The following is a 24,728-nucleotide window of genomic DNA, read 5'->3' on the forward strand; positions in this document are numbered from 1 at the left end:
TAAATAATCGCCATCAGCAAGTCTACTCCACAGTGGAGAGGGAAGTGCTAGCTTTAATCCTTGCAGTACAGCATTTTGAGGTCTACTTGGGTTCCTCTCCGAGTCCAAAATACCTTTTCACTGACCATAACCCGTCGGTCTTTATTGATCGTATGCGGAACCAGAATCAGCGCATTATGCGTTGGAGCTTAATCCTTCAGCAATACCCGTTTAGGATTCAACATTTCAGAGGCAAGGACAACATTGTTGCAGATGCGTTGTCCAGAGCCTAAGACCTGTTTTTGAGGTCTTTCTTTTCTTTTGGTTTATTTGTTTGAGGTTTACCTGCGGCAAACCTCTTAGGGAGGGAGGTGTGACGCCCACCTGTGCCCCTTCAGGCTTCACCCTGCCAGTGCACGGGTAGGCGGAGCCTGAGCCTAAAGTCCTTTATTATCTACACCTGTATTTAGGGTGGGGCTATAAAAGGGTTCTTTCTTTCTCTCACTCTCTCTCATTAGGCACTATGGTTTGATATTCTCCCTCACACTCACACTTTGACCTTGGTATCCTAAACATATTGATGCATTCATTCACCCACTCATGCACGACATCGAACATTACCTTTTTCATACCCCTATCTTGTTTCTTATCGCTGTTTTTGGTAAATAAATACTTATCACTTGACTTGAAGCTACCTTGTGTCGTGTCCCTCATTATGCAATGGTAACCCTTCACGAGTCTGCCGTTACATAATTTGGGTAAGAGGTTCGCCGCAGGTAAACCTCAAACAAATAAACCAAAACAAAAGAAAGACCTCAAAAACAGGTCTTAGGCTCTGGACAACGCATCTGCAACAATGTTGTCCTTGCCTCTGATATGTTGAATTGCTGAAGGATTAAGCTCCAACGCATAATGCGCTGATTCTGGTTCTGCATACGATCAATAAAGTTGTTAGTTTCCTCCAGGATCACAATGACTCTTATTGAGTGACTTGTTGCTCTTGTAGGTTAGTTATAACGAAGTTAAGTCTTGTACTCGCTGTGAAATATTTTACTATTGATTGTTCTTCTACAGGTACAGTCCTGCACCTTTTTTGTGGTTCTTGTTGTTTTAATTTGTAACTTGTATAACTGCATGCTCTTATGGGTCTTCCCTTTTGGCACTTGTTTGTTTTTTTCACAATGTATGCTTCATGTTTTGGCTGCTTGCAATGTTTGGGACTACCTCGTTGTTATGATCAGTGACCTATGCTCTTTTGTAAAGCTCTCGGACGTCGCTTTGGATAAAAGCGTCTGCTAAATGCATAAATGTTAACTCGAGAGGGTACAACTTCTGGGGAAATTGTAGGGTGTGCTTGCGTCGGTTGCAGGTGGGTCCATTATACCATCTAGTGATATTTTCAAGCATTTAGCCTACTCATATAGGCTCTGTGCACAATCGTACTGACGAACTTCCGCTGTAGCCGAAATTCGGGCTATATTAGGCTATCATGTTTCAAAGAAAAACGATTATGGATAGAGAGGGGCAGAAATACAAATGATAATACATAAAAACGGACAGTTAGCGTTTCAAATAAAGAAAAACAAGCTTCTATACTACACTAAAATGAACACATCGCTAACTAGCTTAGACGATAGCCGACCGGAACACCACATTATACTACTTACGCTCATAGTTGTGCAGATAACTGGATATGTACAGTTTGAATCCCTTGTCCCACTTGCTTGTTGGAGCAGGGGAAAAAAGCATTTACGATGCGATGGACGTCACTGACACTTATTTAAGGCAGGTCTTGGAGACATCTACTAAAGCTGAGCATTTTGGAAACTCAGGTGATGGTCTCCAGTAAACAGGAAACTGATTTCCCGAATTTTGGCTACAGTGGAAGTTCGTCAGTACGATTGTGCACAGAGCCTATTGCATAATTCATTAAGAACACCCTTTGAAACAAGAAACCCCCTTTGAAACAAGCTACTGTAACAACGTTGTCACTGGCAGTATTTCAGATGGAACTGCAATTCAAATAGTACCGTCTGCTAACTGAAAATAAGCCCCATAAAACGTAAATAAGTTCGATATTAATTTAGGGGGACATGGCTAATTAAAAAGCAGTTTGCTAGAGGCAATATATCTGCTGTTGCTATCCACACTTCACTGATTGTTTGAAAGCGCCGGAAATGAGAACGTTTCTTTTGTAATGGATAATGTATAGAACGCTGGTCATTATTGGGAAAATAATCCCCTTCAGGGCGAAACAAAACGCCTTCGCTTCGCGTCGGGGTGCTGTTCGCCCTGTCGGGGCTTATTTTCCCAATAATGACTGGCGTTCTATGCATTATCCCGCTTATTACACGGCTACTTGCCAACAAAAATAACTTAACACAGTGTGTCTTTTTACAATGTATTTGTTACCCTTCGTATTGTTGATCAGCAGAGAAATAGTTTGCCTAAAGCGTTGAACTTCATAGACTTTGAATGTTCTTTAGGCTTCAAATCAGCTGACGTTGCAAAGCAACAGAGTATGCTGGGGTTGAAAAGTTACCGGACTACTTGCAGAGTGCTACAAAAGACGTGAATCAGAGGCAAAAAGGCCACTTCCCTTGACAGCTGTCAAATATGCATTGCAACGGTCAAATATGAGAAAATTGTTCACTGCAGAACGTTGGGAAGCCCCATTCAAGTGAATGGAGCATTCTACAGTATTAGGAACAGCCGTGTAATAAGACATAATAAAGTTTAGCCATAGCTGTGGCATTGATATATGTTGGCATGAAATATGCTGACCCGCTGGCTGTCTTCACAATCGCCATATCTTTAAAACACTGCTCTCCATTTGTACGTAGAATTGACCCTGGTACGAAATTAAGAAAATACTCATCAGACGCAGATCGACAACACTGTTAACACTCGTTGACAACACTGTTGTTGCTGCTGCAATCGTCAATGAAGGCTGACGGGTCTCTCCCGTAGCAAACAAATCAAAGTTTTTACAGCAACCTACATTAAGATCTCACCACCTGGCTGTCTTCACAATAGTCATATCGTCATAAAATTTCCCTTTTTCAGTTTTTTTGTGTAAAATTGAACTATAAAATTAGCTACGAAAATACTACTATGACGCTCCTAGCATGGCTGCCGCCTAAAAGACTAGGCGGTCTCACGGGCGACCCGCACTCGCTCAAATTACAAAGACTTTGACAACCTAAATCAAACATCCGAGATTTCAGTTCCACTCGAAATCGCTTTCTCAACAAAGCCAAATGGTTGGGATTTTTTGGGGTGGTATTTAAGTTCCAATTTGTGTGCTAGAACGTCTCTATGATGTTGTATCCATGCGTCGTTGCTAGCGTGTGTTGACGTGGTGACGTAGCTAGCACAGATTACCCTTTGTCGACTAAAGGCACTTTGTCGCCACAAAAACGTTGTAACCTCCTAAACTGTGCAACGGAACGTAAATCCGAATAGAAGCAACGCAATCGCTACCAAGACCAAACTTTTGACACCACCGTTGTCTATGTAGTCCAAATATTGACTGAGCCTTAGGGGCGCGAAAATAAACAAAAATGATAATAAATATATATGTGAGATAACAATGGTTGTGCCCTCGCCGAAGGCAAGGCACACCCAATAAAGACCAACGGGTTATGGTCAGTGAAAAGGTCTATTGGACTCGGAGAGGAGCCCAAGTAGACCTCAAAATGCTGTACTGCAAGGATTAAAGCTAGCGCTTCCCTCTCCACTGTGGAGTAGACTTGCTGATGGCGATTAAACTTCGAAGTTTAATACTCTTCAAGTATGCTACTGGGTGATTTCCGGCACTTATTCCTACTGAAGATGTGTGCTTAATAAGGCAGTCCTGGCTTCCTACATACCTAACCAAAGAAGCTAACTGTCCTGGCTAGCTCTTCTGAGACGTGCCGGCCTTGAGGCGACTGGATAACGCTCAACTCGCTACAGACTAGCTGTACGAAGCGTGCCCCTGACAGAAGTCATTCAACTTCGGACCAGGATTGTCTCAAAAATAACAAACCAAAACAACAAAGAGAAAACAACAACCAGTGCTCCGAAGGAAAGGCCCAGCTGGAGCACTCTTTCTTGGCCAGAGACTGCACAAGATTTAACAATAACCAATGCAAAACGTGGGACGTTCTCACCTGAACACACGAACAGCCCAAGATCCGGATATTTCGACAGGAATCCCGGACGAGCCCCCAAATTATGTAACGGCAGACTCGTGAAGCGTTACCGTTGCATAATGAGGGACACGACACAAGGCAGCTTCAAGTCAAGTGATAAGTATTTATTTACCAACAACAGCGATAAGCAACAAGATAGGGGTATGAAAAAGGTAATGTTCGATGTCATGCATGAGTGGGTGAATGAATGCATCAATATGTTTAGGATACCAAGGTCAAAGTGTGAGTGTGAGGGAGAAAGAGAGAACCCTTTTATAGCCCCACTCTAAATACAGGTGTAGACAATAAAGCACTTTAGGCTCAGGCTCCGCCTACCCGTGCAAGGGCAGGGTGAAGCCTGAAGGGACACAGGTGGGAGTCACACAACTAATCATGATTGCTCTCTGAGTGAAATGGTAGAGAACCTCAATGATGCACTATTAACTGTGTTAGACTCTGTTGCACCACTGAAAACCAAAAAGAAGTGCACAAGCAGAATCTCCCCATGGCTGAGAAATAAAAATGTTAGTGAAACGAAAAGAAAATGCCGTGCAGCAGAGAGAAAATGGAGGAAAACAAAGATCACTATCCACTACAATATCTACAAAGATACAAAACCACCCGTCTAGCAAGGAGAGAATATTTATCCAACATTATTACAGAAAATGCCATAAATTCCAGAGTTCTTTTCTCCACCATTGACCAGCTGTTAAACACTGTCCCTGTCCCACCCCCATCCTCAGCAGTTAAATGTGAAGAGCTTGCTTTGTTCTTCAAGAAAAAAAAAACTTTGATCAGAGCTAGTATAATTAATAGTGGGGTCGAAACTGACATCAGTAGATTCTGCAACATAACCATGAGCACATTTACCTGTATCACACTTTGTGAACTTTCCAAAATTGTCAGCGAATCTAACTCCACAACCTCAGATATTGATCCTATACCCACAACATTCTTTAAGCGTGTGTTTGATAGTTTCTCAGACACAAATGTCCGGTGGGCCGTCGCACTTGGGGCCAATATGATTTTTTTATCTACTTAAAATTGACCAACGACCGGCCCATAAAGCAGGGACAGTGGCCCATTGGTTCATTTTCCATACTGACACTGGGCTGGCCCAATCACATCTCTTAACAGTAGGGGTGGGAATCTTTTGGTACCTCACAATTCGATTCAAATCAATTCTTGGGGTCACGATTCGGTTAAAAAGCAATTCACGATTTTTAATAAAAATGTTATTCTATATATATATATAATTTTTTTTGGATTCAATATATGCTTACATTTGATTCAAGTTTGCTGTTTAGTGTTATTTGTTTCTATTTGACTGTGATAGACAGTTAAGTGTTGAAAAAACCAAAACTACGATTTTTGAAATTTGTGAATCGATATGAATCGCTACAAGATTCACGAATTGTGATTCACATGTAAATCGATTTTTCCCCCACCCCTACTTACCGGCTCCACCCCCCCTCCCCCCCTTCTGTTTCTTGTTTCAGATGCAGTGGCTCAGAATCCGACCGATTGTGGTGGACCGGTCTGAGCAAAAAATGCCAGGGCAATTTTTTTGTCCAAGTCCAGCCCTGGTGGCCACCAATCATGTGATTTAATTATATAAACACCTGTATCATAGGGAAGTCCAGTGTTTATATAAAGGAAAATCTGCATGCATACAACACATCATTCTATTTGTATGTACTTTGTGGTCATGTGCAAGACTTTAGGTTTTATGACATGGGATCATTGCATGATTTTGGGAGTTGGGAGTTTTTCCGAGTTGGGAGTTCTTGGGAGTTTTGCATTTTGAGGAACGTTGTCCTACCTAGCCAAAGACAAGGCCTAAAGATTAAACTTTACGATGCCTGGATTAACGTGCATAGATAACTTTGGTTCCATCCTGAATCAGAACCCCAATCCACCCTGCTAATGGCCTGGATAATCTTCTGTTCTTAGGCATGTCATTCCCTTCCATCTCATTCCCTTCCATCTTTAAGTGGTTGGTGCAATTCACTGCCAACGGCATTTCTAGCACCTTGCACTTTCTACACCGTAGTTGTAACTCTTGCACATTTGTGACATCAGAATATTGTTGTCCTAATTAAAATGTTTATGGCATTTCAAACATTCAATCTGACATCATTAGCTCAGCACTTTTCGTTGTATGTGTGTGAGTGTTTTTCCGTATGCATGCATGCTTTTGGGCAGATGAGATCATAGTGGTTCCTCTCACATCAGTGATATCATGGAAGGTCTGTCTGTCAGTGCGATCCTGAATGGTCTTGATGGCAACAGGGATTTTTACTGAATCTCCTTCCGGCATCCACAAGCCCTGAATACATATCATTAGTTTAGATTCAAGTTTGCACTGTTGTGCATACATTTCATATGAGAGTACAAAAAAAGTACTTAACAAAAACAGTGTGAAAACAAAATGATCCCAGACATAAATACGTAGTGAGAGGAAATTGTGAGCGGATTCAGACCTTATGTACACTTCCAAACACCCCAGATCCCAGAGCTTTGACCTTCCTTAATTCTGGGGCCCTCAAGATGCGAGCATGGAACATAGCCCCCTTCTCTCCTGGACCGAATGGCTCAAAACTCTATTGACACGCACACATTATGTACACACACACCTAAACATACACCTCATACAGTAAACCTTAATTTACTCATTAACATTCTGTAAAAAATATATCCTTTGCTTTTGTGGTCGACCAGGCTCCATCCAACCACAACCTGGTCAGATGGAGCTAGTCATCTTACTACCCCTCTCTCACCTCTCCATTCTCAAAGTACCTCCTCATGACTCTTTTGCGGCGGATGGCCTGGCCTCGATGATACAGCAAACCCAGCGTGAACAGAGCCAGGCAGATGATTAGACCTGCCAGGACTCCAAGCGTTATCCCAGTTATCTGATGACTGGGGTAGGGAGGGGGGGTTATATTGAGACTGGGTCGAGCATGTGTGTGTGTAAGTTTGTGTGTTTGTCTTTTGTGGTATTGCAGTGCCGTTTTAAAATCCACCAGTAGGGGAAGACAGTCACCTATTTATTTGTCTAGCTGCTTCTGAACAATCCTTCAGACCTGGGCCTGAACACCTGTGACAAGGCGCAGAGTCAAAACAAGGGACCAGTATGAAATGCAATGGCACACAAACACATACATGCACACACATTCACCCCTGTGTACAGTTGGGTTGGCAGGGTTCACAGCTGCCCTCCTTGTTGGGGTATTTGAAGAGGAGACCCCTATCTCCATCGATCACACCACTGGGGCAGGTTGGCACGCAGAAAGGTCCGTCCTTCGCACTGGCACACCCCAAACACTCATTCGCTTCCTTGGAAAGAGACACAAAGACAGAGTGAGAAATTGAGAGAGGAGGAGAAGGAAAATCACAATACATAAATCTCAAACAGCAAATAACCCAAAATACAAAATCCCCTTTTCATACTACACTGTCTGCCAGTGTAGTAAGAAAATGTCACTTTATAAAATAAGAATAAAATAAAAAAATTGCAGTTTACTTGAAGTCAAAGTTTTTGCAGTGTAGTTGTACAGTGACATGACAGAAAAGGTATGTTGGGAGAGGCTGACACATCAATACATTTCTCAAGAGCCCAAACAAAATGTAGAATAAGATTAGTGATACACTGATAAAACGCAGGATATGAAGATTTAGTGTTCACACAGCGAATCAAGATGAAAAACGGGATTAAAACACTGAAGTATAAAAAACATGCAGGCAAAGGTAAAATAGAATGTTCATATTACAATAAATCAGGGTAGGGTTTGTTCCCAACAAACCAAATGTGGGACAGAGAATATGTTTGTGTGGACAATGTGGGACACATAAATAATGCTGAGAGGTAGTCTAAAGTTGTTTATCTAACCTAAAAATAAACATTTATATTCTGCCCCTTAGGTCATGACATCTAAACTTTGCTGTCTGGTTGATTCAGTAGCACACTGACTATGCAAATGATAGGACTTAATAAATGCATTTTATTTTAATGCAACTTAAGAAAAGCAATTACACAGTAAACATTTAGATGAAATAACTTTCTTATACATTTATAATGTTTATGTACTCTTTGTCAATCCCTCTATTAAACTTCATCAAAACAGCTTACGTCGTATTCCTAGCCTGACGTTGTCATACTCATAATTCTAGTCAGAATATGAGTCTGAAAACTCTCCGTTGGGCTGTGACTATGGGGCGTGTGTCAACCGAGCTCGTAAAACAAATGCCTATTCGCTCAATTGGATAGACCTAAAACCAATCAGATCAACGTAATATGTTGTTTGTTGAAAACGAATTCAACCCAAGCGCTCTTTGGTGACGTTGTTGATTACGTTACTGTTGATCATCTCTCCATCATCGTTTTAAACCCGCCCTGACAATTTAATTGGTCCGAACAGCTCCTGTTCGGATATAGTTTTTCCGCAATCCAGCCCCTCCAGACCCAACTTCCCGACCCAATTTTTTTGTGGGCGGGGATATGTTGGGCTGGCAGCCAGGCTATCGTATTCCCCCACCCCTGTGTAAAACTGAAAAAGAACTGTGAAACGTTATACCAGGAGACAACACAATGCACTTCACAAAGTTTGTTGTAGCTGCATGTCCTTTTCTTCGTGGTAATACATTTCCATGATGTAATCTGCATAGTTTGTGACTTTTTGGTAACTTGCAATTTTCCACTTTGGGGCATAGTGTATGCAGCAAAGACTATGACAGGTCCACCTGCACTTGACCCATGTGTAGAAACTTATACTGATATTAAACATAGCCCTCTACAGCCATCGGATAAAAGCCAGAATTTAGAAATGTGTCTCTCCTCTAATGGTTTGACTTTTTAAAACTAGTCAATGAAAATGCAGGACATCGTCTCAATATGTGGGACGCGGGATAAAAATCCTGTGCAGTCCCGCATAAAGCAGGATGCCTGGTCACCCTAGGTCTGGGGTGTGTTTTTATATTATCAAAGGTTAGTGAAAAGGCCAAACCCACTGTCTCCAGGTTATCTACAAGTATCTGCTAGGTAAAGCCCCGCCTTATCTCAGCTCACTGGTCACCATACAACACCCACCCGTAGCACGCGCTCCTGAAGGTATATTTCACTGGTCACCCCCAAAGCCAATTCTTCCTTCGGCCGCCTCTCCTTCCAGTTCTCTGCTGCAAATAACTGGAACGAACTGCAAAAATCACTAAAGCTGGAGACTCTTACTTCCCTCACTAGCTTTAAGTACCAACTGTCAGAGCAGCTCACAGATCACTGCACCTGTACATAGCTCACTTGTAAATGGCCGACCCAATCTACCCCATCCCCATACTGTATTTATTTATCTTGCACCTTTGCACCCCAATACCTCTACTTGCACTTCATCTTCTGAACATTCAACCATTACAGTGTTTAAAGGGGCGATTTACTGTTTTTTGGTATTTCACACTGTTCCTTAAGGTCTCCGAACATGTAACATTGGTTGGGTTGAAAATGGGTTGAAAATGGATGCTGTTCTATGCCCCCTGATAGATCCTCTGAAATGTTCCTGGGAAAAAACACTAGCTTTTCTCCTTTTATGGTATGCTCATTAATATTTTGATAAGCTGCGCGCTGATTGGTTTCTTTTCAACGAGTGAAGCTGGGGAGCAAAAACGCAACACGGCCAACAGCAGCACTCGCTAAAACACCGAAGTTGGAGACTTGAAATAAAAACGCGCAAATAAATCTATTGTGTCTACACAACACTGTTTTCAACAGATTGACTACATATTTGAAATTATAACATTACTTGTTTTCACTTCTATTGTTGAAGCAAACTGGATTGACTTAGGTTGGTAGAACGTTAGGCTACAGCTTAGCAACCAAACCATATCGTGATTCTACTCTGCTTCAGTTAGCTAGCTCTAGATATCTTGCTGAAAAATAACATGACAAAGATCTGGACAAACATGCATCGTGAATTGTAGATTTACAAAACACAGGTTATTTATTTGAATGAAACACAGTCAGGAACATGAATCAACGTTAGCCCCGTTGCCAATAGAGGGTTTTCACCGACGTCACGTTCTGGGTGGTAACCCGGATGCGCGGCCATATTGGAGGCAATCGGTGTAAACAACTGAACGGAGTACAACCAAAGAACATATATTCTATACTCGGTATAACGACCGAAATGGTCATCAAAACGCGTCCAAGATCCAAAGGCATATAGGGAAGGACTTGGACCACAATAAAAGGGTCGATATTTTGAGAAGTTAGGATTTATTGGCGGTGCAGATCCCTAACAGTTAGCTCCCTCTACTTGGATCCGTGACGACCCGGTGATTCTGCCTTCAGTTGGATATCCCGATATTGTTAACTACCTGGTTTTCTCGCCGAACCCATACACATGCAGTAGTTTGATATGAATTATATTATGTCAATGTCAGCTTTACAGTCAAATAAGCGCACAGTAAAAACAATAAAAGCAGTAATTGTTTTTACTATTTACTATTAAAAATATTATCATTACAATAGAATATTTGTTATGAGCCGCTGAAATAAACATTTCACAATACCTGACAAGAAATGTGCCGAACAAATCCGTATGTTGTCCAGATTTTTCCCTCGTAGATCTTGGTTGAGCTTTGCCAATCACAAGCGCCTCCTTTCCTCTGACAATCTCTGGCATTCCTTTCCCTGGTTTTTATTAACTTTTGGAAGTCGATAATATACCAAATGTTTTTCACAATCTTTCCTATTTGTACAACCTGAAACACGGCAATAATTCACCATTTTCCTTGACGACGTTCGGGATATACTTCAGTGCCAGTGCTTTGTTGTGATGCGGAGTGCCTCCAAGAAAACCCTCTATAAACTAGGCTAAATTATCACACATTCTACCTATGCTCTTGCGTTAGCAAGCTAAACTAGTTTACATGCCTACAGTCTAGGTGTTACTAGTAACAGATACTAGCAATGCTAACGTATCCTGTATCTAGCACCTGCCTTTCTCCAGTTCTTTCAAAGAGATTATCTAGACAGGCGTTAGCAATAAACCAGACTGCTGTTTTATCTTTATTTCCCGATTTTTTTCTAATTTGGCCCAATGATACAACAGGTCCCTCACTACTCCCACACGGCTAGTGGCCCATGTGCGCCTATAGGTGGCGCTATAAAACACGCCCAAAGTCTACGTGATTTCCCCAGCGTCCCATTAGTCAAAAATGCCTGTAAATTGGTATACATGCCTTATTTGTCATGGGGAACAAAAAAACCTCAAGGACACATTGTCAGACTTATGAATTTTCTTGTACTTTCCAATTTTGGATGCAATACAAAATGGCTGAAAGGGGTGTATTTATGTAAATTTCCACATTGCTTCAATATCTTTGTGTCAATAAATCTAATATAATTTTGACTTATGGTTTTTCAAACCTAATAGGGTTCAAGACAACATCACTCTGAAGTACCATAAACAATTTCACCTTCGTATGTCTATATATGATTGAATTCAATTGAATTGCTCCACAGCGCGCGCTTCAAATTCTCACAGGCTCATCCTGCTCCTTGACACTAGGGTGACCACCTGTCCTGCTTTGCGTTGTGTCGCACAGCATTTTCACCCCTTGTCCCGCACGTCGCATATTGAATATGCTGTGAGATACAGCGCAAAGAGGGACAGGTGGTCAACCTACTTGACACACGCGCAAGCTTGGCGAGACGCACACACATCCTTTCTGGAAATGGTGTGCTGACCAAGCCCCCACCCTTGGTCTTCAGCTCCTGTTTAATTTCGCTTCCAATCGCAGCTCGCCGTTGAATATAATTTATTTTTCGGCGGCCATCGTTGTTTTCAACTGGAATCTCCTGATAGGCGTGTTGGAGGCAGCCACGTTCGGAAAGTCATATTTTTACACATTTCAAGCTAGAATCAATGATTGGGTTCGTGAAAGTACACTGCTCTTGAACTATGGTGAAGGTTTGAGCAATTTGAGACCTGTAGATCGTGAGTTTGAAGTGACGGAAAACCGAACTCGAAAAGTAGCTAGCGTTATCCCTCTGTGTAATTACTGAATCATGTAGCATCTCGGCGAATTCATCAAAAAGGTAGAGGAGGGCTAGCCTGGCTGCCAGCCCAACTTCTCCCCGCCCAAAATAAATTTGTTCGGGAAATTGGGTCTGGAGGGTCTCGTATTGGGGACCAACTAAAGAAAACCAGAATCTGGGCGAACCAATGAAATTGCCAGGGCGGGCTTTATACGATGATGGACAGATGATCAACAGTAACGTAATCACCCACGTCACAAAAGAGCGCCTAAGTTGAATTCGTTTTGAACAAACATGGCTACCGCTGGAAATCTGGGATGTTGTGATTCTGCCATCGAGTCTGTTTTAGAAGACATCGACAGCGCATTAATTTTGAAAGAGGAACAGAGAGACGCAATCAAGGCATTTGTCGATGGAAAATATGTTTTTGCCGTCCTTCCTACGGGATTCGGTAAAAGTTTAATTTATCAGCTGGCCCCGATGGAGTTGTAATCCTAAACGGAGAACTTCGTATATGCATTGCCCTTTATTGTTTCGCTCAAAAAGGTTGACCGTGTGAACAAGTACTCTCCCTACCCTTAAATTAATTTTACAACACCGGCAAAAATCGTTTGTATTCATTCTTCAAGCATACTTCAAGTCTGCTTGTAGTTTAGTTCTGTTGACAACAACTATGCGGTGCTTAACATACGTCACATACTCTGTTGCTCTGATTGGTTGTAGATCTATCCAATTGAGCAAAGAGGCATTTGTTTTCCAGGCTCGTTTGAAACACGCCCTGTAGTCAAAGCCCAACAGAGAGTTCTCAGACTCATATTCTGACTAGAATTATGAGTATGACAACGTCAGGCTAGAGGAGGGCAGCTTTTAGGAGAACAAGCGATTCCCCACAGACCTGTTGGCTCAGAATTTAGATTTGGGTCGTGAAAGTCTTTGTAATAAGCCTATGTGCCAGGGAGACCGCATAGGCTTAGGCGGCAGCCATGTTTTGGTCGCGTCATGTTCATAAGTTCACCATTTTACAGTTCGGTCGACACCAAAAATGTGTTTGTTACCGAACCCTCGAGGAGGGCAGCCTTTAGGATATGTGGGAATTGTGCTTTTAGCCAGATGCTTCGATTATTTTTGTGATTTGTGGAAAACTTCCAAGTGGAGTGAGACTGAGTCCCGGGGGTACATTGTTTTGATTTAGCCTCAAAGACAGACTCGGCTCGCTCACTGGCAGTGTGTAAACAATATCGTCATTCACTAAATTCTACTCCTAAAACGTCAGGGAGGACTGCTTTTTGTAGACAAGTGTCTGCAGAAGATAGCCAGTATATAGGATCTTTCAAAACAAGCCTATTTCATTTGTCATTTTCCTGAGAAAGCGACCTACATTAGCCAGGCTAGTTTCACTCGGTCAGCCTATTTAAAGGTCTCTAACAGGTCTTTGGTCAGATGTGTATGTTGACCAGTTTAGAGCTAAATACTCTTGCTAGAGCCTATGTTTTGAGTGACTGGAGTCAGATGGCTGAGCGGTGAAGGAGTCGGACTAGCAATCCGAAGGTTGCCGGATCGATTCCCAACCGTGCCAAATGACGTTGTGTACTTGGGCAAGGCACTTCACCCTACTTGCCTCGGGGGAATGTCCCTGTACTTACTGTAAGTCGCTCTGGATAAGAGCGTCTGCTAAATGACTAAATGTAAATGTAATTTCCAACACATTGGGATTCAAGTTCAAGTATTGCCACTGCATTTTACAGTCACAACTGAAGTCTGTATCAAGTGTAGACGGAAAAAGCTAAATTTTTCACCACTGACACGGACCCTTTCTTCACTTTTACAGGTCATGCAGAGGCCTGCTCAACATAATGCAACAGACCATGCTGAGAGCAACAAGAGAGGATGCTGAGTGTAACAGAGGATGCAACAGAGGATGCTGGAGCAACACAGACCCCTTGCTGGACAGCTTCTCTTCAGCACTGCCCCCAAAACAGCTTCATCCAGCTGCCCTGCCCTGCCTGCCCCTGCCCCTGCCTTGATATCTCAAAAGATCACTGAATTACAACTGTTTAAACTTCAGCCAAATCTTATAAAGCTTGCCACAGGACAAATAGCTTACTCTTCTATGCAGTAACTGTCCACAATGGTTCTCAACACTGAGAATGGCTCAGTAGGCTAAGACATTGCACTGCAAGGAGCAAAGTCACAGGTTCAAATCTAGCCGCAGTCTTTTGGCCTGTCATAATTGTGATTATCTGTTTAGTTAAACAGGATGACATCATTCTGATATACCATGTGCAATTTCACCTTGAAATGTCAACCGTTTCTTAACCTTTGTCCCAAAGCTGACAAAACGCAGCTGTGGAGATGTTTTTGTTAGCTACTGTAGTAGTGTCTCGCGTAGGCTACAGCATTGCAGTGAGCTACACTGATTTGAAACCACAGGTAATGATAATGTCACCAACAAATTGTTTACTTGTAATCTAATGTCATACTAAATCCTACAATGAAAATGTATTTGTGAGGAATGTTTATTTTAACGATTGAAAACAGATGCATCATAGGCCGCAGTAGTATGTGTTGCCCGGGCAACAGAGGCTAATGTGATGATACTAATCATGACATAATAAAGAGTAGACGCCGCATCGACCGCTACTGCCTACTGGTGCTGACGAGCCGTGGGGCCGCCATGTTGGAAAGGTCAACCGCTCCACTCAGTGTAATCTGTTTGGCTGGGCCAATGAGCTGTCAGCGCATTTAATTAATCATACCGAACTGATTTTCATGCGGTTTGCTTTGCTGCAAAGGTCATACATGTAGCTATGATACAGGACATGGTTATTCTTATCACAAAATAAAACCAATAGTATGGCAATGTTAAATTTTACTTGTGAAAAGTAATCCCCCGAGCTCTGTTTGCGAATGTCCGCCGATTTGAGCAGGAATATGCTGCACAGTGCTGGTATCTTGTATATTCTGATACTAAGCAACTAAGAATTTTCCCTTTCCAAGATGGCGGCCGCATTTCTCGTGCCCAGCAGCCAATGCGGCATCTACTCTTTATTGGGTGTACTTTGCCTTCGGCAAGGGCACAACCATTGTTATCTCACATATATATTATTATTATTTTATTTTTTTGCCCCCCTAAAACTTTGTTAATATTTGGACTACATAGACAACCAAGGTGTCCAACGTTACGTCTTGGTAGCCAGTGAGTTGCTTGTATTGGGATTTACGTTCCGTTGCACGGTTTAAGTAGAAATTACGTTTTTGTGGCGAAAAGTGAAGCTAACGGTGGCTAACTTGCTAGCCACAGTCACTGACATCACTAACGTCACGAAAACTCGAGTGACTATCTTTAGCAGAACATTAGTTTAGCAGCTCGTTAACTTCTGGGAGATGGCTAGGCTAACTGCTTTACTGAAAGGCAGCTGCAGAAACGCCACAAGCAAAGAGGCCTGGGTGATAAAAATTTGCTCATTTTACTTTGTGATATGACACACAATTGTAATGTGTGATGTACAATATAAGCTAATATTATTGAGGAAGTACATCTACTTTCGGAAACAGTCGGCGTCAGAGGATGAGTAGGCACTCATTCTCAGAAAGGGATTTAGTCGCCACACACTCACACATTCACTCACACACTCACTCAGTGAACAGGTAACTTAACAAGTGAGTTGAGACCCAACCACTGAGTAGCCAGTTTAGTTGCCTTTAAGAACAACTAACTTTTCCAACATTTCTGGGGTTAACCGCCTCCTGTGTGGATTGAATATTATTCCTGCAAACGAGAACAGTCTCTCAACCGGAGCTGAAGAGGGGAGGGAGCAAAAAGGAGCTTGATAAGTGGGTACTGGTACTGCTGAAGAGAAAGCAGGTCTTTTCTGGTGTCTTCCAGAAAGGGTCTCTAACTCAGCTTTGATCTGAAGACTGAACTCTTGAACCGCTTTTTGATTTGTCTTTCGAGTATTTCGAGTATTTTATATACAGAATTACTCCACTCTTAAGTATTTTGTTACAAATTACATTAGATTTTGTATCAGCCCTATCAAATACAAATGACAAAATACTCAAAAGTCTTGAAATGTGTGTCAAATACAAGTAATTGAAATACTGCCCATCTCTGGTTAAAATAAGTTTCAAAAGGGGGTTCTTTATTAATGAATGAATGCAATATGAGTAGGCTAAATGCCTGAAATTGAAAATATCACGAGAAGGGAAAAACTTACAATGACGTTTAAATCATAGAGATTAGGTCAATTTTTACACTGCCAAATGTATTCGTTTTGATTCAACTATGAGGTTGCTAATCTGTATATATATATGTTATATATGTTATGTTATGCCAGGTGCTTGCGTTGTCTTGTCTTAAGAATTTCAGTGCCCAGTCTAACCTTGTGTTGTTCTGTGCACCTGACAAATAAAAGACTTGCCAGATGTGTTGTAGATAGATTTGTGGTAGTGCACTGATTGAACATATATTAATGAAGTAATATTTATTTATTAAAAAACTTGGCCACAGATTTGACCCATGACCCCAAAAATGCAGATACTTCACTCAGGCTTTTCATTTCCGTAATAGTTATACAGTTAATGCAGAAGCTAAGTGCAGTAACTACAAAGTAGTTTTTTTGTTTTTTTTGTATTTTCAGGAAAACAAAGTATTTAGACTATTTTTATATTTAGTAAATGTATAACATTATCTTGTTAACTGCCACGTTGTTCAATTTCATCATTGTTTTCAGTATTTTATACAATTAATTCATGCAAAAGTACACTGAATAACATAAAACGTTTTTATTATGTTTTTTACAATATGTTAAAATGTTTCATTCCAATTCTTATAGATGTGCTTTATTTAAATTAAAGGCAGTTTAAAAGCAGACTATTTCACTAAATGTTCATTCAGTTTCTTTTAAAAGAAAATATAGTTAACTACGAGAGATTGGCATTTGAAATAACTTACACATTTGAGAACTCACGTTATATTATTACAGAGTAAAAAAAACTGTATGAATCTAATACTTGCACATTTATGTAAACAAAAGTTGGCCTATTAAATGAAAGTATTAAAGTTTCTGATATGTTTGTTGGATGTTTTGCAATGAGCAATGTTGAAGCGGGCCTGCTCAGGCGTGTGTTTAGCCAGAAAAGGGGTCTTCAGCCATGGTAGAAGAGGGTAGGCACTGTCTCCTACTATGATACCATTTGGTCGGTTGGTTTTGAGCTCTCTATATAGAGCGCTCTCCCTCAGGATGCGCGCATCATGGACAGACCCAGGCCACTTCACAACACAGTTTGTGATGAGGAGCTCAGTTGCCCACAAATTGAACATTGATGCTGTGTCTCCACTTTCGGTTTACAAACTCCCACTCATTCTCATGAGGTGCTTGTGTATGCACATGGGTGCAGTCGATTGCTCCAATAATATTGGGCATATTCCCCAAAAGAAAAAAAATCAGCTTGGCCTGGATGATCTGGTCATCCTTCGGAAAAAAAACAAAGAAGGCCCATGAGGGTACATCTCTGTGGGATTTTGGGGGTGACATAAAATAAAGGATCTTACTTGAAAGCGATTTGCAGTCTAGAACTGGGAGTCTAGGACTGCAAAACCTTTAATTAGGATTATACCCAAGTTTAGGTATCTTAATCCATTATGTTCATCATACATATCTCTTGACTACTGACTATTACCATAGGACGTCTGCTGCAGAAACCCATATTAATTACTATGACCCATACTGTCACAGTAAGTAAATCTAAAATGTTATGATGATTTAACAAACTCATTAATCAGGCTGGCCAATGCAGTTGAAACACTTTTCAGAACATCACAAACAGTAGATTTTTTCACAACCATGTATGAGTGGACTGCCTGTTTCCAAGACATGGACAATGGAGGGGGGATGTTTATATTGTTTGTTTGCTGTTCCGTTTAGTCCTATTTTCTGTTCAAATAAAGCATATTGGAGTGACCCCACACTATTCTACCTGTTGTTCTTTACATAGCTAAATTGTGATAGTCCCATTTAGACCACAGGTAATCCAGATTTGGTAATCCTGAAAAATTAGAATCCAGATCAGAGTAATCCAATCCCACATTGCTTTGAAAAACCTAAATAAAAATCAAATGGATTATGTGATCCTGGATAGCAGAAAAAGATATTTCCAAATCTGGATCAGTTTGATCCAGATTAAAACTTTTGAAAAACCGGCCCCAGGGTTGTCAACAGGCACCAATTTTGATTCTGCCCTGTGCAGTTGTCCACCCAGAAGATGATGTGAGGGACATCCCGCTCCCTCTTCAGTGCGCTGACGTAGGCAGATGCCACCTCCTCGGCCTTCCTCCCAGCAATCCCATCATGCCAGATTACAGAGATGCCTTTTCTCTTTGTTCCGGACTTGTTTCCAACCGTGGCAAAGGTCTCATGGAAGATGGAGATCCGCTTAGTGAAAACAGCTGTTTTCACTCCTGGCATGCGAGGCAGCATGGCATGCGAGGCATGCAATGCAGCACTTCTAATTAAGAGGTCGTCAGTCTGCTCTTTTACTGCATCAGATTTGTAGTGGTGCCTTCCTCTCCCCGCTCTTAGCTTGTGTCTTTTCGCAGATAGGGCAGTCTTGATCTGGATTATTATCTCCCAGGTTGGCGGTAGCTTGGTGTTCGGCCTTAGTGTGGACGTCGTGCAGCAGGCAGGGCTCACACTGCTCCTCTCCCAACTTGGTGAAGCTGATGTTTTTTAGCTTCACTTCCTTTCTGTAGGTCTCATACGAGCATTTGATGTTGTGCTTTTCTTTGAAGCCAGTGTACATCAGCTTGACAGTGATGTAATTTGGGAGGTACCTGCGCATGGGGGCGTGCTCGTCGGTAATGGCTAATTGTGGGATTAAAGGATTCAATATGTTCATGGATTGGGGCCATATTAAGTTTATTTTGGGGTGTTTGCTTGCCTCTGCGCTCTTGGGGGGGTGTCAGGCTTGAGGGGGTGCTGTTGCCAATTACAGTCTGTATAGTCATTTTTGGGGTGGTAGCCAATTGTTGTCAGATCAAATGTTTTGCACACATCTTGTGCCTGGCCAAGATTATCCATGAATCGGTATGACAGTGACTTCTTAAGTCTGCTGGGTCCAGCTGATGTTTGCCTCTTGGTTTCTTGTTGTGACACTGTGTGAAAGATGAATGACCATTTCTCCAAGTAAGTGATGTTCCAATAAGACTGAAACAGCTCCTTCCTTAGGTCTTCGGGTATTCTATCCCAGCACTTTTTCCTGCATGTTGGGCCGCAGGGCTTTCCCATCCGTGGGGTTTGCATATCCCGGTTTTCCTCCTCTCCAACATCAGTGGTGTGGTTGCAGGTGTTGGTGTGATTGGTGACGACATTTTCTTCTTCTTCAGGGCCAGGCACATAGTCATTGTCATTATCCTCCTCATTCTCTATCTCTTCATAATTAAATCCTGCCTCCAGTGCTGCAAATAACTCATCCAGTGTTTGTGGTATGACTACTGGAATTTTTGCAGGAGAACTTTGTACTGCAAATAATTACAAACACAGGCTGTAATGTCTACATTCAAAAACATGAATACATTTTCTAATGAAAATATAAACAATTAATTTATCTTCTCAAGTTTTTATATTTGTTTTATATATATTATTTTTGTAGTGAGCTCTCTCATTACATTTAAAAGTGTTTCATAATTGGACATTGGATTGTGATTCTATCTGCTCCCAGAAGGCTGTACAATTTCTATGCGTGTGAGCAAGATCAGGCTCATCATCAGCAATTCGGGTGGTAATGCAAGTGCACTGTCTCGCCAGATGTGCGTAAAGTGTTTGGGTTTATTATGGTTGGATTAGTGTATCATTCACAGAGGAAGAGGTCCCAATCAAGAATACGTAAATGCTATTTGTATTGTCGTTATTGTTGAGATAGGAGTGCTGGAGAGTTCCCAGTGTCACTTAACACTAGCTGCAGCGCTGAGTTGAACGCTACGTTACTATTCGTTAGCTAACTGCTCGTGACACAACTATTGGATTTATTGTATGATGAGGAAGGAAACGAATATGACATTTGAATGATCGTGAAATTACAAAGGATACTTCAGGGAGCAGGTCAAATTTGATTGACTTGGTTTTCTAGTCAATAATTTGTTTTAATGTGTGAGGGATAGCTCAAGCTAGCTAGCCTATGCGCTAGTCATCAGCTGACTGACTGGCTATCTTGAGTCAAGGTAACGCTAACTACCTTAGCACCGGTGTGTTTAACTGAAGGTTTTGCGCAGTTATTGCGCAGTTAGTTTTGTAGGTCATTACCATAAAAATACTTACCATTATCTGGATACTTGCGAGTTCCACCATTCTTTTTCCTCTAGATGCCATTTAATTCAGTTGAGAATGGTCTTAATAAGGATCAGTAGAATTATATGACGACCGCAGTAAGTGCATCCAATGTAGGGCCATACAGATACAGAGCGCAGTAACTACATTTAGTGCGGTTTGCTTCGGTTTTAATTACGTCCGATGTATGGGGAAACAGATACAGAGCTCAGTAACTGTGATTTTGTAGTTACTGCAATTCTTTGAACCCATTTACTCGAAAAAGGAGCAAGATTGAACTCTTAAACATTGTCACAAGGTTTACACAACATTTTAATTACATCTAGTCATGTAGCAGAAGCTCTTATCCAGAGCGACTTACAGTAAGAACAGGGACATTCCCCCGAGGCAAGTACGGTGAAGAGACTTGCCCAAGGACACAACGTCATTTGGCTCAGCCGGGAATCGAACTGGCGACCTTCAGATTACTAGCCCGATTTCCCACCGCTCAGCCACCTGACTCCCAATGTATTCAAAATGTGTCCTTCCAACAAATCTACACAGTAGTCTCAAGAAAATAGCCAGTTTTACTGGTACTAAAAGAAGTCTGTATAAGAGAACACATTTCGTGTACTAAGTGTGTAACTAATTAAATGAGTCATACACATCTGAAAAAGGAATGAGAAGTGAATGCCAAGGAAATAAAAAGGAAAAAAGTAGATCCAGTTCATGACTATTTCATGTGAAGACTCGTACTTACAATACCAGTGAGTGACAAAGATAAAGAGAGATGTGGGGAGTTACAGAAGTTAAGAGAGAGAGCTAGTACCGGTCCAGTGCAGCTGTGCTGTGTTCCTTCCTGTGGTTTACACTCTAGGTGACAGGCTACACACTCTGCTTGAGGCCCTTCAAACTCCCTGGGCTCACTGGGGAAATGGAACAACAGGCAGATGGTTAGAACCTACAGACACAAATACACACACAACAGCAACAAATTACAGGGTGACACACACACACAAACAACTATCCCCCCCCCCCCCGATACTGGATACCTGATACTGGACTCGAGGTTGGAATCCAGCCATTATATTTTGGCCTGTCATCATTTTGATTATCTGCCTAGTTAAACAGGATGACATCATTCTGAAGTACCACAAACATTTCACCTTGAAATTCCTAACCTTTGTCCCAAAGCTGACCAAAGCTAATACTCTGCCCTTTCTATTCATACAGTCTCAACAGTTGTGTGTAGCAGAGAGGATAGAGACTAGACTGAGAATAGCTCAACGAGCTGGAACGGTGATCTGCAAAATATAAGGTTGTAGGTTCAAATCCAGCCACACTGTTTGAATCTGTCTTAAATTTGAAAAGATGTTTAGTTAAGCAGGATGACATCGTTTTGAAGCACCATGCGCAATTTCACCTTGATATGTCAAAAGATCATTGAATCACAGCTGTTTAAATTTTGACCAAATCGAACAATCCACGCTGAAGAAAAAACGGCTTTCTTTTTTTATACAGAAACTGACAATAATTTTCCAGCCTTGCGGGTAGCTCAATGGGTTGAAACGTTGTCCTGCACAGCGCAAGGTCACAAGTTCAAATTCAGGCACAGTCTTTTGGTCTGTCATAATTTTGATTACTTGTTTAGTTAAAAAGGCATACATCATTCTATAATACCATGCGCAGTTTCATGCAATTTGACCTTGAAATGTCAACCGTTTCTTAACCTTTGTCCCAAAGCTGACCAAAAACGAATACTCATATCACGCAGTCAGAGCAGAGCTAGCTAATCCGCGTCAGCACCCTTGGGTACCCAGCATGCAGTGCGGCATGTCCAAAAACGCAAAGACTTGTGGAAAGTAGTTTGGTTACAACAGCCTTGCGAGGGATTTCAGTTGTTGTGTTCGTTCAGTTAGATGTTTGTAATGTTATTGTTGGTTAGTTAATATAATCTTGTTGGTAACCCTGATTGTGTATGTTGTGTAGTTTAATCGTACCAGAGAGTCGGCTGCTATAATGTCACAGGCTATTCTTGCAAGGAGCTGAATTTGTGCGCTGTCCTAGCCCAGTTGCCCACATGACTATTGTTATTTGTGCATTGAGTGAGAGTCTGGAATTGTTATTGGCCAAACATGAAGTCGTTTTGCTCTCTTGTCGTCCAAGTCTCGATTTTATACAGTGTACATGTTTATAATATTTAGCCATTATGTGGAGGAACCTGCATCGCTGCTTGCAGCTATATTTAGGGTTCCTCCGGTAGGAGGGAACCCTATTGTTTTTGTTAGTATTCCTATTATTATTATTATATTTCTCCGCTAAATGGCCCAACAGCTCAAAAAGTCCTGGACCCGATTTGTTTCAATTTGGCCCAATGATAAAACAGGTCACTCATTACTCCCAGACGGCTAGTGACCCATGTGAGCCCATAGGTAGCGCTATAAAACAAGCCCAAAGTCTACGTGATTTCCCCAGCGCCCCGTTGCTCCAAAATGCCAAAAAATTGGTATACATGCCTTATTTCTCATGGGGAACAAAAAAGCCTCACGGACCCATAGGTTCGCCATGATAGATTTTGCTGTACTGTCCAAATTTGGTACAACCTTCAAAACCCGTCTTCTCATAAACCATAGACCCAATCGACTTGAAATTTGTTCCAGATGTGTAGAATACATGTCTTTACATAGGGTGACATGGAATAAGAAATACAATACAAAATGGCTGAAAGAAGTGTATTTATGTAAATGTCCAAATTGCCTAAATATTTTGTTTGTTAATAAATCAAATATAATTTTGACTGATTGTTTTTCAAACCTAATAGGGTTCAAGATGACATCAATCTCTAGTACCATAAACAATTTCACCTTGGTATGTCAATATATGATTGAATTCAATTGAATTGCTCCACAGTGCGCACGCTCCAAATTCTCACAGACTCATCCTGCCCCTTGACACTAGGGTGACCACCTGTCCCGCTTTCCGTTGTGTCCCACAGCATTTTCACCCCTTGTTCCGCACGTCGCATATTGAAAATGCTGTGCTATATAGCGCAAAGAGGAACAGGTGGTCAACCTACTGACACGCGCGAGCTTGGCGAGACGCACACACATCCTTTCTGGAAATGGTGTGCTGACCAAGCCCAACCCTCACCCTCATTAAACTTCCAATCGCAGCTCGCTGTTACGAATATAAATTATTTTTGGCGGCCATTGTTGTTTTCAACTGGATGAAAGATGTGTCGGAGGCAGCCACGTTCGGTAAGTACTATTTTTACACATTTTAAGCTAGAATCAATGATTGGGTTCGTGAAAGTACACTACTCTTGAATGATGGTGAAGGTTTGAGCACTTTGAGACCTTTAAATCGTGAGTTTGAAGTGACGGAAAACCGAACTCGAAAAGTAGTTCAGTCAAGACAATCACGTATTAGATTTGAGCATTTATTGTTACATGACATGGACATGTAGATTTGACTTTGGCGGAGTGGATGATCTAAGGGAAGCACTCCCTGCCTCCTCGATGCAACACATACATACATGACATATGAGGCAGGGAGCAATAGAGATATAATCCCCCTGTTGGATAGATACACAGACAGCATGGGGGAGAAGGGGACGGTGGAGGGTGGCAGCAGCACTGATCATACAACGACCGGGGTGAATGTGTGCATATCCGCGCGTCTTTTAAAGACGCCTTATCGGACGTGGCCCAATGGATATGCGCTGCTACATGGGTGTGGTAGTGGGTGGAGTAAGGAAGGTGGAGTAAGACGCCTTACGTCCCCGATAACGCGCGCTGCCCGATTGCCCTGCCAGAACTAGCTGCGCTCATTTCAGTCAAGACAATCACGTATTAGATTTGAGCATTTATTGTTACATGACATGGACATGTAGATTTGACTTTGGCGGAGTGGATGATCTAAGGGAAGCACTCCCTGCCTCCTCGATGCAACACATACATACATGACATATGAGGCAGGGAGCAATAGAGATATAATCCCCCAACACACGCCACCACTCCGCCATGCCGACTATGTGTAGAGCGGAGCGCCACTGCTCCTGAGCCACAGGAGGACCCCCTGACATCCCACTACGTACATACTAGTGGCGAAAACAAGCGTTTTCTGGATGCGGGGGTCATACTAGCATTAATCGATGACTAAGACTATGTGTGCATATCCATCGCGTTTCATACCATCTGATGTGCGGTTTACCGAGCCGTCCCACGCGCACATCCCGTC

At 41.9% G+C, this 24,728-nt stretch overlaps 1 protein-coding gene across 1 annotated transcript in view; it reads right to left on the minus strand.

Moving 5' to 3' along the window:
• The window catches only part of LOC124466113 (receptor tyrosine-protein kinase erbB-3-like), a 147,506-nt gene that overhangs the window by 9,881 nt on the left and 112,897 nt on the right, over positions 1–24,728 (minus strand). The window contains 6 exon segments of the mRNA XM_047017791.1: positions 6,385–6,483; positions 6,638–6,757; positions 6,935–7,076; positions 7,201–7,254; positions 7,336–7,493; positions 21,319–21,415. Coding sequence (XP_046873747.1) covers positions 6,385–6,483; positions 6,638–6,757; positions 6,935–7,076; positions 7,201–7,254; positions 7,336–7,493; positions 21,319–21,415 — 670 coding nt within the window.

The sequence above is a fragment of the Hypomesus transpacificus genome, unplaced genomic scaffold (assembly GCF_021917145.1).
Source record: "Hypomesus transpacificus isolate Combined female unplaced genomic scaffold, fHypTra1 scaffold_65, whole genome shotgun sequence".
NCBI lineage: Eukaryota > Metazoa > Chordata > Actinopteri > Osmeriformes > Osmeridae > Hypomesus > Hypomesus transpacificus.